This window comes from Ammodytes marinus, assembly GCF_949987685.1.
Source record: "Ammodytes marinus genome assembly, chromosome: 2".
In the NCBI taxonomy this organism is placed as follows: domain Eukaryota; kingdom Metazoa; phylum Chordata; class Actinopteri; order Uranoscopiformes; family Ammodytidae; genus Ammodytes; species Ammodytes marinus.
In genome coordinates this window covers 17,245,974-17,259,047 of record NC_137231.1, presented here as the reverse complement: position 1 = coordinate 17,259,047, position 13,074 = coordinate 17,245,974, and the positions used below count along the sequence as shown (strand labels likewise).

At 43.0% G+C, this 13,074-nt stretch overlaps 1 protein-coding gene across 1 annotated transcript; it reads left to right on the top strand.

Annotated features, from left to right (window-relative positions):
* Positions 1-1,046: 1,046 nt before the first annotated feature.
* On the top strand, positions 1,047-12,837 carry LOC307264561 (clustered mitochondria protein homolog). The gene is made up of 28 exons (XM_080045991.1): positions 1,047-1,382; positions 3,049-3,158; positions 3,520-3,691; positions 4,600-4,737; positions 4,840-4,994; positions 5,102-5,256; positions 5,409-5,531; positions 5,619-5,751; positions 5,850-5,942; positions 6,089-6,255; positions 6,341-6,520; positions 6,622-7,059; positions 7,155-7,228; positions 7,324-7,428; positions 7,545-7,645; positions 7,734-7,886; positions 7,985-8,047; positions 8,186-8,418; positions 8,520-8,604; positions 9,271-9,424; positions 9,514-9,653; positions 10,023-10,103; positions 10,237-10,362; positions 10,699-10,808; positions 10,894-10,987; positions 11,075-11,200; positions 11,295-11,368; positions 11,916-12,837. The coding sequence occupies exons 1-28, from the start codon at positions 1,334-1,336 to the stop codon at positions 12,577-12,579; spliced, it is 4,296 nt and encodes a 1,431-aa protein (XP_079902117.1). The 5' UTR covers positions 1,047-1,333; the 3' UTR covers positions 12,580-12,837.
* Positions 12,838-13,074: the final 237 nt, after the last annotated feature.

The window sequence follows — 13,074 nt, the reverse complement described above, 5'->3', positions numbered from 1 at the left end:
GGAGTATCCTGTTATGCCCGAGCACGATTACATGGCCAATGCCAGTGAAAAATTAAAAGGCTACTCAAACGATTTATAATAATAATACGAACAATAAGAGTGAAAAAAACCTAAAGGCCAGTATTGCATTGTAAAATAAAGTAATTATGAGTATGTTAAAATGTAAATAAATCACTCTTCAAAATTAACATCGACGGTGCACAGACTAATTATGCAGGATATTTAAATTTTTTGAAGTGCACGTGAATGCAACACGGAACACCACACCATCAACAGCCCACCCAAACATTAAGCTAACGTCACGAATTTGTAATGTTGAGTTGTATTGTTGTAGGTTAACCCTGCACATTGAACATTTCACGGTTGTATTGAAGGGTAAACATAACTTGCTCATATCATGTAGGATAAAAGTTACAGGAATTATTAGGTAAATAGTTTAAGGCTATGATTGCTTGATTTCCTGTATTTCAGCGCATAAGTGACTAAACCCCTATGCCATATTATATCAATCAATATGGCATGGGAATTCTACCAGTACTAACCAAGTCTCCCAAGAAGTCTTTATGTCTGGATTGACTTGAGATGTGCAGGTATGTGTAAAATGTGAATGTTGCAGGTGTAGGCCTGACAGAAGCTACATCAAGAAATACAGTCACACCCAATTGTGACAGGTAAACTGTCACGATTGTCATTTCAGTAAACTGAGTCTACTGTAACATTGTATTGTTAAGGATGAACCCCCTCGGCTGCCTTGACCTCAGAGTATAGAGGGATAAGCGTAGCTTGAAAAAGTAGAACACTACAACGACATCTGTTTCAGTTAAAACATGTGCACATAGATTCACAAAAATAACTGTAACATTTTGGGACTTGAAACACTGAATGTCTAAACTGGTGCATACTATCCACCTTTCCCTCAGGGTCTATAGAGGGAGGGACAAGTGAAACCTGCTGGGGGGAGGAAGAGTGAGTATACAGCTAGAATGCTTGGACACACCCAGTCCAACAAAGTGTGAGAGACATGCAGAGTAACATGCCTGTGTGGAGCAATAAGAGGGTGGGGCTTTTTTCACTCAGGGAGAACAGATAAGCTGAGTTTGCCTAGTAGAGAGGGGCAGGAGTCACAATCCTGAACAGACAGCAGCTTACTTTCACTCTGCTGGCCTCTCAAACAATCCAGCTGCAACATTTTCTGCACTCTCTGTCATTGTTTCGGTCGTGATCTTCTACTGGTTTGAAGCAAGGCTTTAAAGGGCTAGCGACGTCCTGCACAGGAAAGTAAAAAAGAAAAAAAGAAAACAAGAAGACAGAAGACAAACTTCAACACGCAGCCATGAAGGACAAAGTGAGGAAGGGAGGAGGAAGAAGTCAGGCCAAGAATGGTGAGAAATCCCTGCAATGTGTTTTCTTTCTTTCTTTCGTGCCCCTCTTTCCCTCTGCCTCTATTTTGCACTCTCCTCTTCCTTCTTTTTTTCTTTGTCTGGTGCTTCCCCCGCTAGAGAGTGTGAGGAGATTTAGCATTGCACTGCTGCCCTAAACATGGCTGTTGCTTTTCTCCACTTTCCCCAACTTGCAGAGTCTGCTGTGCACTTTTTAACTTTTCTGGTAGGTGAACTCACAGACTGGCACTGAAATCAATCTTACAATACCTGGAAAAACTGTAAATTCTCATTTAAATCGTTTAAGGGAAAAAAGATTTGCTTTTATTTAAATCTCTGGACACATAGCTTGTCTTGCTGTTCATCCAAATTCAAAAACCTCTGACCATATTTAGTTTTAAAGGTTTCAACCACCTTACCATCTACCTTTTATAACTTGCTTCTCCTTTTTTGCCACATTCTCAAACTGGTGACTCAACCTCTATTAACCTTTGCCACTCCCCACAAGACAGACTGATTGAATTATGGAGAGTGTGTGTTCTGGCTCGTGTTCAAAACAGGTATGATGTAAAAGAGTTCATCCATGGGTACGGTGCTATGAATCCATGGGCAGGTTTTGTCAGTTCATTTGAGTAGTCATCCTTTTGTACTTTTACTACGTGACATAGAGGGAAGGAATACCGCCCTGCTCGAGTAATTTATGCCGCAAACCAACATCTCAAATTGGTGCCAAAATAAACCGAAAACAATGCTGCCTTTTGTTATAGTACGGCATCAGCTCCAGTAGAAAAGAGACTGATGGCTCCCAGCCTGCAGAGAGGAGGTACCTTCTTTCAGCCAGTTGTGAGCAGAGCAGTTTTTTTGGGTGCCTTCCAGTGGTAAAGTAGGCCCACATTGACAGCAAGACCTGGTTAACTGTAGGAAGCACCACAGTCTTCAGTAATGAGTGCAATGCACATTTCTTGTTTCGCTGTGTACATGTCAAATGTGTGTTGTGTTTGTATGCGTATATATACATGTATGTGTGTGCATTACACTCTATTGCTAAGCTATAGATTTTTTTAGTTGATGTTCCTCCACATGCCACGGCTGGGTGTGGTTGTCCCTTCACCATGAGATGATTACAGGTCTCCCTTGCAAAAGAGTCTTCGGTCTCAATGGGATTTACCTGTATAAATAAAGGTTAAAAAAAAAAAAATTACATGAAGGCTGGTATAGGCAAATTCAACAAGATTAGTCACACTGTTCAGGAACACGCTGGGTCCTGCTCTGCTTCTGGTTTTTCGTGTGTGTGTTAGAAGGCAGACACACCCCACTTTCTCTTTCTTTGACATTTTCTTCTATAAGTTCACTCCCACCCTCAGGCGCTCTCACCCACATAGAGACTCTTCAGACAAGCTCCTGATCGCATTAGAGGAGATTAATGTTCAGCGTTTTCAGAAGACGGAATTTGGACATAATGAATTGAGATTTTAATGAATCCACATGCAGTTATCCTTCCATTTTTTCCCTAACAGCTTTATGGGTTTTATTCCAGATCATAGTGAGCTGGAAAAAACCCTGGCACATAATGAGCGGAAGGCAGAAAAAAACCCAGAATCTGCCTCTGTGATTACCCCCTCCCCCCTCCCCATTTAGTCATGTTTCCTCTGATTTCTCCTCCATAAAGGTGTGGACGGCCAGACTGGTGAAAAGGATGCCGTCTGTAATAAACAAGATGAGGGCACAGCGTTCCCTGTGAAGATCCAGGGGGCTGGAATAGAGCCATTTGAGATGCAGGTACACAAACCAATCACTCTTCTGTTAAAAGATATGTGACGGAAAACAAAAGTAATAGCTGAGACTACATTTTGTTAAGAATTCATCATCTTTATCTGGTGTAGTATCCGTTATGTGTTTGTTTATATGCTCTTCTATCTGTAAAAACTTTATAAGATGCTTTTTTTAATTTCTTATTTATCTTTTACATATAGGTAAACATATATGTTGCAATTATCTATGTCTTCTTTTAGCTCTATCTTTCAGAGGATTGCAGGAACTATCCTCATAGATTACTCACTTTTTAAGATATAATAGGAAGTTCTGTGGTCTATATTTTGGCATTACTTGCAGTGTTAAACCATGTGTTCTTCGTATGCAGGTCCTCGGTTTGTGGCGCGTTCAAGATGCAGTAATGAATCTGCTTTCGAGAGATGAGGTGAGTCCACGTTCCAGCATGTCGCTGGCGCTCGCTGGCACAACTCTGGACCCCCAGGCAGAACTGCAAAGCATCAAGGGGCTAAAACCAGGAGCCATCCTTCGCCTGGTGGAAGGTATTGTTTATTTTTTTTAACCTTTATTTCTAAAGGTAAATCCTACTATTGTCACTGTTGCTTTTGTTTTCCTCTTTTTTGAGATCCTTCCGTTTAAGTTTTACTTAACAACTTTTTTGTGGTGGTGGTGGGGGGTGGGTACATACATTGTGAACCTACCTTTCTTTTATTTCTTGGGTGTCAGTAGGCTTCTTAAATGTTATTTATTGTTCTTCTCTAATGTTGACATGCATGCATATTCAATAGCCTAACTGTGCACACTGTTTAATCTTACTAATCCGTTTTGGAATCAGTTTCCTGTTATAATTTTTTAACTTGTTCTGTAATGCAGCGTAAACATCAATAACTTCTTTATCCGTCCCTTAACACAGTTTTAAATCCCTTGCAGGTCCACATGTGTAACTACATATGTATCTAGGGTTATTTATGCTTTGATAAATGATTATAAAACCGGAATATCAGAAAAGAAAGATCCGGTCCGCATTTTTATCACCTTTCATCACCCTTTCCCTTTCACACACACTTAAGTTTCTCTCGGCTCAATGTAAGTAGCTGACTCACCTTTTTCCGAGTCATCCAGGGTTTACAGTTGCAGAGATTACAACTGCGTGCCAAGCAATTAGTCTGTCTCTCACCTATGAGCTGTTAAAACACAGTTATTGTAAACTCTTTTATGGTGCACAATCATAGCCCTGTCAGATTTGTGTCCATGAGAATGCGTATCATAAAATAATTGATGATCAAAAAGCTATTAGAATACAACATCCAACAATCATTAACTCTCTATTCCAATAAAACGTCTATTTAAAGTTAATAGTTGACTCACAATATAGAGTATTTGTCATGTGCATGCTGGCTGTTATTGAAGTTCAGGGAATACTTTACATTAACACCGCATGTCTTTCCAGAACCCTACACTGCCCACACAGCCAGGCTGCACATGGCTCGTGTGCTGGAACTGCTGAGAGTGTCTGGACCTCAGGATGCACTGAGGGAGGGACGTTCACCAAGCATACTGGAGACGCTCACACATACACATATACCAGGTACACACACACACACACACACACACACAGAGAGCACATAGACAAAAGGGTAACATGCAAAGGTAAACATAAGAATTCATCTTATTATTATTCCTGTTGCAGAATCTAGCTCACCGAATGGAAAGAGCCTGAAACGTTTGTTAAGCAACACAAAAACAGAAACAACCAACCAGGACGGAGCTCCTCCAGAGTACCTCCTCCCAGGCTCCTTGGACAGACCGCTCATGGGCCTGCTACCACAGAGCTCCCAGCCAGAGGTACCCAAATACCTCTTGAAATATCCTTTCACATTTGGCCATCCAATATAGTGCCACACAGACGCAGACAGCACTGACTCTGTGGGACTTTATGTTTGTCTCATCAGACCCCTAGCTACGTGAAGGACCTGTCTCTCAGCTGTTGGAACCCGTCTCCAGGACACAGGAAGCTGCAGGGAGACTTCCTGTACATCACCGTGGTGACAATGGAGGGACGCCGGTGTGACATCACGTCCTGCCCAAAAGGTTTCTTCCTCAATAGGTAAAGAAATCGTTTTGTGATATTAACTCAAACCATTACCTGTCATTTGTTACAGGGAATGCTCATTTGTAATTTGTTGTAAACGATGTATTAAAAGCTAATAGTAACCAGCTGGTTATTATTTTATTTATTTCCTCTCTTCATTGTCTCAGGTCTACAGAAGAGGTGTTCGATCCTCGTCCTGCACAGTCCGCGCCAGCCTGTCACAGTTTAGCTGACCTGCTCTGTCACCTCAGCTCTGCCTTCAAACAAACATTTACCACACTCAAAAACAGGTAACATAGTTGCCTTTGCACGTAGTATGAATACTTAAGTGTAAATTGAATTTCAGATGAGCTTGTGCTCTTTCTACCTTTGTATAGGTCTCAGTTGCCTCCAGAAGAGGTGATGCCTACTCCTTACCGCACCCTGAGCTGGCTCGGGCCGCCCTGCGCCTCTCGCATTCACAAAAACACCTTCAGCAGACTGGGACTGGATGAACTGGTGTCAACACAGGTTAATTACAGTGCAGCATAATTGTTCGTCACTAAAGTTGTACAGTCATGATGTCAGCTGGTACTGATTTTAGGTGCAACTCTGTATGTTATGTGAAGGCCCCAGACTGGAATGAGGACTTGCAAGTAGCCAAAGATCTTCCCGTAGGCAGTCTTGAGGAGAGGCTGCAGAGAGACAAAGCTCTGCTCCAGGTAATTCAAGAAAAGCACAAAAATGTCAATTAGCTCGTAAACCAAAGTGTGATTATTCAGGACATCATGTATCACCTGTTTGCTTTATTGTGCACTCAACTTCTTCTCCTCCTCCTCTACACACTTGTTCGTTCTTCTTTCCCCAGGTGAACAGTGCATTCATTCGGGCTGTGACACAGGGGGCAGAGACTGTTGTAGATGGCTTTGTGGAGCCAGTGCACGGAAACCCTGAAGACCCAGCGTTCCTGTGGGGCGGCCTGTTCATGAGCCAGGGGGCAGCCAGTGAAATGTTTGGTGGGGAAAGGGGTCGCAGGTGAGAGCAAACCATAAGTCTTGTTTTCCGTTTGGAATTACGTATTTTTTGTCACGTGTATTTAAAACTCATCTTCTACTTGCAGGGCAGCTCAGAGACTGGAGCTTAAAGGAGTACAGGCCTACAATAACATAGAGGGGCTACAGATCCTGCACACTCTACCTACAGCCATTGTAGACTACAGAGGAGTGCGCCTGTCTGCTCAGGGGCTGGCCCCTGGCCTGGAAGGCACAGAACAGGATCAGGCACTTGAACCTGCCTCAAGGTAAACCCTGTGAATTTAAAAATATTCAGGTACTGCTGTAGCCCTGTTACACTGTGAGGTCGACATTTTGGTCTAATTGTCTTTCTTCTTCTGTTCAATAGAGGCTTGCTTTATGGAGTACATGCAGGATGCCAAGAGTCACCCCACCGTAGAAGGCTGCTAGAGTTCTTGGCTCTAGCATCAAAGTCTCTTTGTATCCAGAAACATGTTGTTGTGGCACCTGGTGGCAAACACGTACCACTGTTCACCTCAGTGGACGCTCAGGGACTGTTGGGGGCTGATGGGAGATTCTACGTACTGGATGTGTTCAGGACCTTCCCAGCTGATGCCAACTTCTGTCCAGAGGTGGAGACAGAGACTCAGCAAATCAGTGGAGATGCGGAGAGTAGTAAAAGCTCTGAAGAGGACGAGGAGAAGAAGGGCTGCGTAAAAGAAGGCTGGCCAGAGAATTATAACTCAGACTCTGGGCTTCCAAAGAGCTTCCATCACGGACTCTGTAGGCTGAGGCCAGAGCTGTTGCAGGCCTTCATCCAGCACAAGTGGGTTCCATGTAAAGATGAAACACCTTTAAACTCTGTTGTTAAGTTGTTGTTCTTTTCCATAAAGTTTAAGTTTTGTCTTTTGCTCCTTGTAGACATAGCCAGTTCAGTCACCGTGTCAGGGAGATATTGGAAGAGAATGGAGGTTTTGAAGAATGCGCAGCAGCTTGTAAGAAGTGTTTTGGAAGATCAAACTGATTGGTGTAATTAGTAAAAACGCAACTTTTGCCATTTTATACCTGACAAATGTTTGCACGCTTGCAGGTGACTCTAGAGCGACTAGTGCACTACGAGCTGCTTGCAAAGAAGTGGGCTCGGTTAGCGACATCATCTTTGAGATGCGCTTTAATCCAAGCGTCTTCGCTCCAGGTATCACAATAAATCACACACACACACACACACACACACAAAAAAACACACACACACACAATATCAAATATGTTGCTGGAACACAATACAATACCCTTCTTGTGCTTTGTTTTCAGGAGTGTCCATCCCTCCCAGTGAAGATAAGGCAAAGAAGCTGCAGGAGAGGTTACTGAGGGAAGCTGCAGCTTTCATCATCACACACCAGATACCGGCCTTTGTAAGTGAAACCACTGTTTACATACTGTAATTAGCACATCTAGTGCAAACATGATACAAGCTCAGCATATGTCTGTGTGTTTTTGCAGGTGGAGCATTGCCTACACAGCAATGAGGCACCAATGGATGGAGCTACACTTAAAGAGACCCTGAGCCAGAGAGGCATCAACCTGCGCTATTTGGGCCACGTGATGAAGGCTGTCAGCCAGTCAGAACACAAGGAGCGCCTGAGGCATATAATGGTTTGTTTGATTCACACAAGTCAAATTTAACTTGTCTTATTGACGTAATCATTCTCTTAACTAGGCTTTCTAACGTCCCTCCTTTTTGTCTTGACCAGAGGACGGTCGTTGGTGAAATTTTCATCCGCTCAACAAGAAGAGTGTTCAACAATTTCATTCAGGTATGTATTAATCTCTAGCGAGCATTCCTGTTCTAATCTTCCACGCCATCAAAATTTGAAAGGTGTTGAAATCGCAGCAGGTGTGGGTCCACACACTCCAGAGAGAATGAACTGCAGCCTGGGGTTATGTCTTGGCAGGGTGTGGACATTCCCAGTCTCTCTGCAGCTGTCAGTCACTTTCTCTGCTCCCTACTGGTTCCCAACTTCACGCCCGCTCCTGTGGGGGAGGAGCCAAAGAAGAAATCAAGGCGGCGTGGCCGAGGGGCTGGGGCCTCTGAAAGCACGTCCTGGAGCATGCTCACAGGGGCTGAGCTGTGGAACCTGGTCTGCCTGGATGCTGGTGAAACATACAACATCTCTGACGGCCTCGGGTAAGGACGCTGCCTGTGTTTGCTGCTCTCACTTCAGGTGTGTTAGCTACAGTATGGCTTGGAGTTCACTTTATAATAACTGGCATTTTTCTCTGCGACAGCTCTGGTCCGAACCACCTGGTGGAGCACTACGGCCTCCAGAGGGTCTCTTTGCTGAGAGAGTTCTGTATAAAGACTGGAGTACAGGTAACAGATACATATAGAATATGAAATAACAACTGGAACACATATAGAGGGGTTACAAATAAAAGGAAACCCCTTACTAAATGAGTGAAGATACATAACAAATGCAGTTGCTTCCAGAAGGTGCATTGTATGCTACATTTAAGTAATTATAATCCCATCATCAGACATTCTGGTTGACAGCCAACATATGATGATCATGAGCTTGCAACATTTCTATCCTGATGGGAGCGGTCTATTCCAGGGTGACGTCCATAGGACACAAGGGGTCACTGAATGGTTTGATGAGTGTGAAAATTATGTGAATCATATGCCATGGCATTCGCAGTCACACAATCTCAACCAAATTGAAAACCTATGGGAGATTTTGGACATCAAAACACCAAATTAGTGAATACCTTTTGGAGAATGGAGTTCAATCCATCCAGTAGAGACTCAGAGCCTTGTTGGTTCAATGTCAAGGTGAATTGAAGCTATTCTGGCAGCAAGTGGTGGCAAACACTTTACTGAGACACTATGTTGGTTTTCCCTTGAATTTGTAACCAAACTGTGTATTACCTGTACATTTTCTTGATATACACAAATTTGAAATGGCCAGATAAACAATTGAAGAGAGATACTGTATAATAACAGGAAAACATGTGTTTGTTACTTCTGTGTCACCACCAGTTGAGACTGAGAGACTACTCTTTCAACAACCTAAACAAGGCTCCCATTGGTCCGGACGATGTCCTCAACATCTTCCCTGTCGTGAAGCACATTCACTTGCCAACTGCAGATGCTTCAACAGCGTACCTGGCTGCACAGACCTCCCTTCACAAAGGTATGTCAGTATCTGTATGCTTTAAGTTCATGTTTCCTTTTTGAATAAAATCTAAATGAAGATCTCAACCTGTGTTCCCCTGATGGCAGGTCTGCTGGATCAGACCCATAAGCAGCTGAAAGATGCAGCCTACCTGTATGGCAGGGTATGTGATGACCTAAACCCGGAGGCCTGCTTTTGCCAAAGCCTGTTGGCAAAGGTGGCATACCTGCGGGGAAAGGCAGCTGAGGTAGACCAAATTACATTTTACATTAACACCTTTTTTCAGCACGAGAAAAGTAGGGTTTGTACACACGGGAAACATTGTACTTACTCCGACATGTTTCTGACAGCTTAGTCAATTATTAGTTAATAACGTATCGTAATGTATTTGAAAGGGGATGCATAAAGAGTATTATTATAATTTTGATGATATGTCTAAACCTACTATATTGTTGTATTATATAAGAAAGTGCAAGTCTTGCTATAACATTAGTAGTCCAAAATGCATCCACTCTGGAAAAGGCAGAGGTGACTGTGTCAATTTCATGAAGTATAAGAGGTTACATGTTTTTTATTTCTTAATATAGATGATCCAATTCTTCTTTCTGTTCTCCAGGCTCGCAGTGCCCAGCTGAAAGCAGTGGTCATCAGTGAGAGAGTGCTTGGCTTTGACCATCCAAACACTATCCAGCAATATGTGAGTGTAGCTGAACCCAACATAGACATGAACTGCAACTTGCATATTTCTATAGGTTTAAACAATATATATAAAGTATAACCTGTGTCATGTGTGTAGAGTGTGATTGTTGTAATTTTGTTGTCATATGCAGGCCCTCCTGGGTGTGTACATGTTTGCTGGAGGGGAGACTGCCCTGGCCCAGAAGTGTCTCCTCAGAGCTCGCTTGCTAACACTAACAGTCCACGGAGAGGACCATCCCTACACTGCAACACTGGATGTAGGTTACCACATATTGGTGTTTTTTAATTTATTTTTTAACCTTTATTTATACAGGAAAATCCCATTGAGACCAAAGACTCTTTTGCAAGGGAGACCTGTTTGCCTTTCCCACGTTACCATTCACACGCACATAGCAGGCTAACTATCGACATTGTCTTGCCCAAGGACACAACAACCATGACACAGGTGGCAGGGCGGGGATCGAACCTTCAACCTTTTGATCATCAGCCGACCCGCTCTACCAACTGAGCCACAGTCGCCCCGCTCTTGCTATTCACAATGTCATTATATACGATAATGACCTTTTTTTGACAAGCTCAATGTTTCCCGGCAGGGCTGTCTCGGGTTTATGTTGACAGGAGATCTGCAGGGGCAGTTCTTGAAGAACGCCCTCAGACTCAACACTTCCTTCTTCGGCACCACAAATGTGCACACCGCTCTCACGTAAGATGCCATTCAAAGTTTACCTTGCTTTATTTTTTTGTCAAACACCATTAACATTTATTTTACTGGTTTTCTGTCTTTGCAGTCATCACCTGATGGCAACGTGGATGTGCAGCAAAGGAGACTACCGAAGTGCTATGACCCACGAGAAAGAGGCCCTCACTGCTTTTACCTCCTTGGTCTGTATATCTGCATGTGTGAGAGAGCGAGAGTTTTGTGGATTGGTTGAGTGTCTGTGTCATCTCATGCTTATTTTTCGTTCTCAGGTGGGAGAGGAACACTCTCAGACACGCTCCAGCAAAGAGTTCCTGTGCACCATAACCCAGCAGGCGGTGAAGGTGGAGCGCTCCCTCAGACAAGCAGGACCTGACTGCATGGAGCAACCGGTGGAGGTACGCCCCAAAGGAGCTCATGTGGTCTGTCTCTCTTTGTATCACTCCCAAAAAGAAAAAAAGTATTTATTTATTCTTCAACCTCTGTCCTCAGTGTCTAACCCCAACAAGTGATGCTGTGCTGGAGCTGATGGTCCTGGTGACAGGGATCAGGAAGATTACAAAAAGGTATTTATTCACCATAATATATCATATGATATAATAAGCATAAAACAGGTCAAATGTGCTGTGATGTGAAAATGTAGCTTGAATGACATTAAGTTTTTTGAAGGTAACATCAAATGTTAATGAATCCATTTAGGTTTTTATTTTACACATACATTGAATAAACAAACATTCTTGATAAGGATCACATTTGTTTATTGTTAATAGTCAGAATTATAACCAATGTAGGCCTACGTGTTTCTCCTAAAACATTGCATTTGAAAAATAATGCATTTATTTACTGTAACTCGTTCTACAGCATTACACATTACCATAGATATTGTGATAAAAGTAGCCATTCTGCATTGTGAGCTCTTTTAATTTCGATTGTACCTTCTTGATCTTTTTTTTCTATTTACCACGATTAACTGCTTCATCCTGAAACAAATGAATATAAGAAATATCAAAATCACAATTTCAAACATAACTGGCTCCAGCAGCATGCAGTTTTATTTGTTGTCACTTTTTGTTCCAAGTAGAGCCACTCACTCATGAATTGTTGTTTTCACAGTGACAGTTTCCGTGAGTACAAGCAGAAACACAAGGAACTGAAGGAAGCGGTGGCAAAAGAACTGGGACTCACAGTATCTAACGGGCGCGTCACAGTCTCAGCAGAGGCCATTTTCGGGGGAGAGAAGAGCTCAGATCAAGAAGCAGGATGTGGGAAGGAAGCCGAGGAGGAAGGAGGGCGCCCGGCAGTGGAGGATGCCAGTGAGGGCCAACAGGAGCAGCCAGTGGCACAGGCCTTGGTGGAGAGTGCTGCCGAGGTTCAAGCTAATGGTCATGTGATTGAGCCAGCTGAACAAAATCAGCAAACAGATGGAGGAGACAGTGATGAGAGTGCGGTTGCTTCAGGTGCCCAGGTCAAGATAATGAATGGGGAGGCAGAGATCAGGGCTGAGACCATTAGTGCAGCACCACATAAAGCAAACGGCAGCATAGCCAATGGGGAGACAGAATCTGATACAACACTTGATGAGATTAAGTCAGATGAGATAAACGGTGAAATAAACGGAGCCTCGGACACCTCTGTTAGTCCATCCGCCCTTAAGAGTAAAAGCACCTGGGCAGATGTTGTGTCAAACGCTGCCATAGCCAATGGTGAAGGAGTCATAGACACAGCAGTCAATGGAGTGGCCGACGCCGTCACTACAAACGGGGTAGCCGAGGAGTGAAAAACTCAATACAGGAGACCAGTGTTGTAGTCAAGAGAAGGTTTTTTTTCTTTTTCCAAGCCACTGCTGTAGGATGAAACTCGCCCAGGAAACCTATGTGTAGCTAGATTTGAACCAGTGAACATGAAGAGGAGCTAAAGCTAAAGAGTCACATGATGAGTTACTTTGTGTTGGAGATTGTATTGCTTATGCTGGTAGAGGGCTGTACTGTTTGAGTGCTTTTCTTTTTTTCAACAATAAACTTTTTACTCTGGTTTACCAGTGATCTTGGCTCTCTTTTATTCTTGCACCCATGTAAATTAAACAAATAACATGTGAATGTATGGTTCTATAAAGCACAGTCATGATTCAGGTAATTCAACAAAATTAAAACAGAGACAATGATAAACTGCCAAAGTGGAACAATATGCTATAAAAATAGATTCAGAACAAACAAATTGTAGTATTAGGACTAGACTTGTGTAATTTCCCCATTTAATAGAAATAACTTTGTTT

Excerpts from the sequence above, each read along its gene's own strand:
- LOC307264561 (XM_080045991.1), top strand. The coding sequence starts at position 1,334 with ATGAAGGACAAAGTGAGGAAGGGAGGAGGAAGAAGTCAGGCCAAGAAT. Across the intron at positions 9,654-10,022 it reads TGCGGGGAAAGGCAGCTGAG|GCTCGCAGTGCCCAGCTGAA; the intron begins GTAGACCAAATT and ends TCTGTTCTCCAG. Across the intron at positions 10,809-10,893 it reads AATGTGCACACCGCTCTCAC|TCATCACCTGATGGCAACGT; the intron begins GTAAGATGCCAT and ends CTGTCTTTGCAG.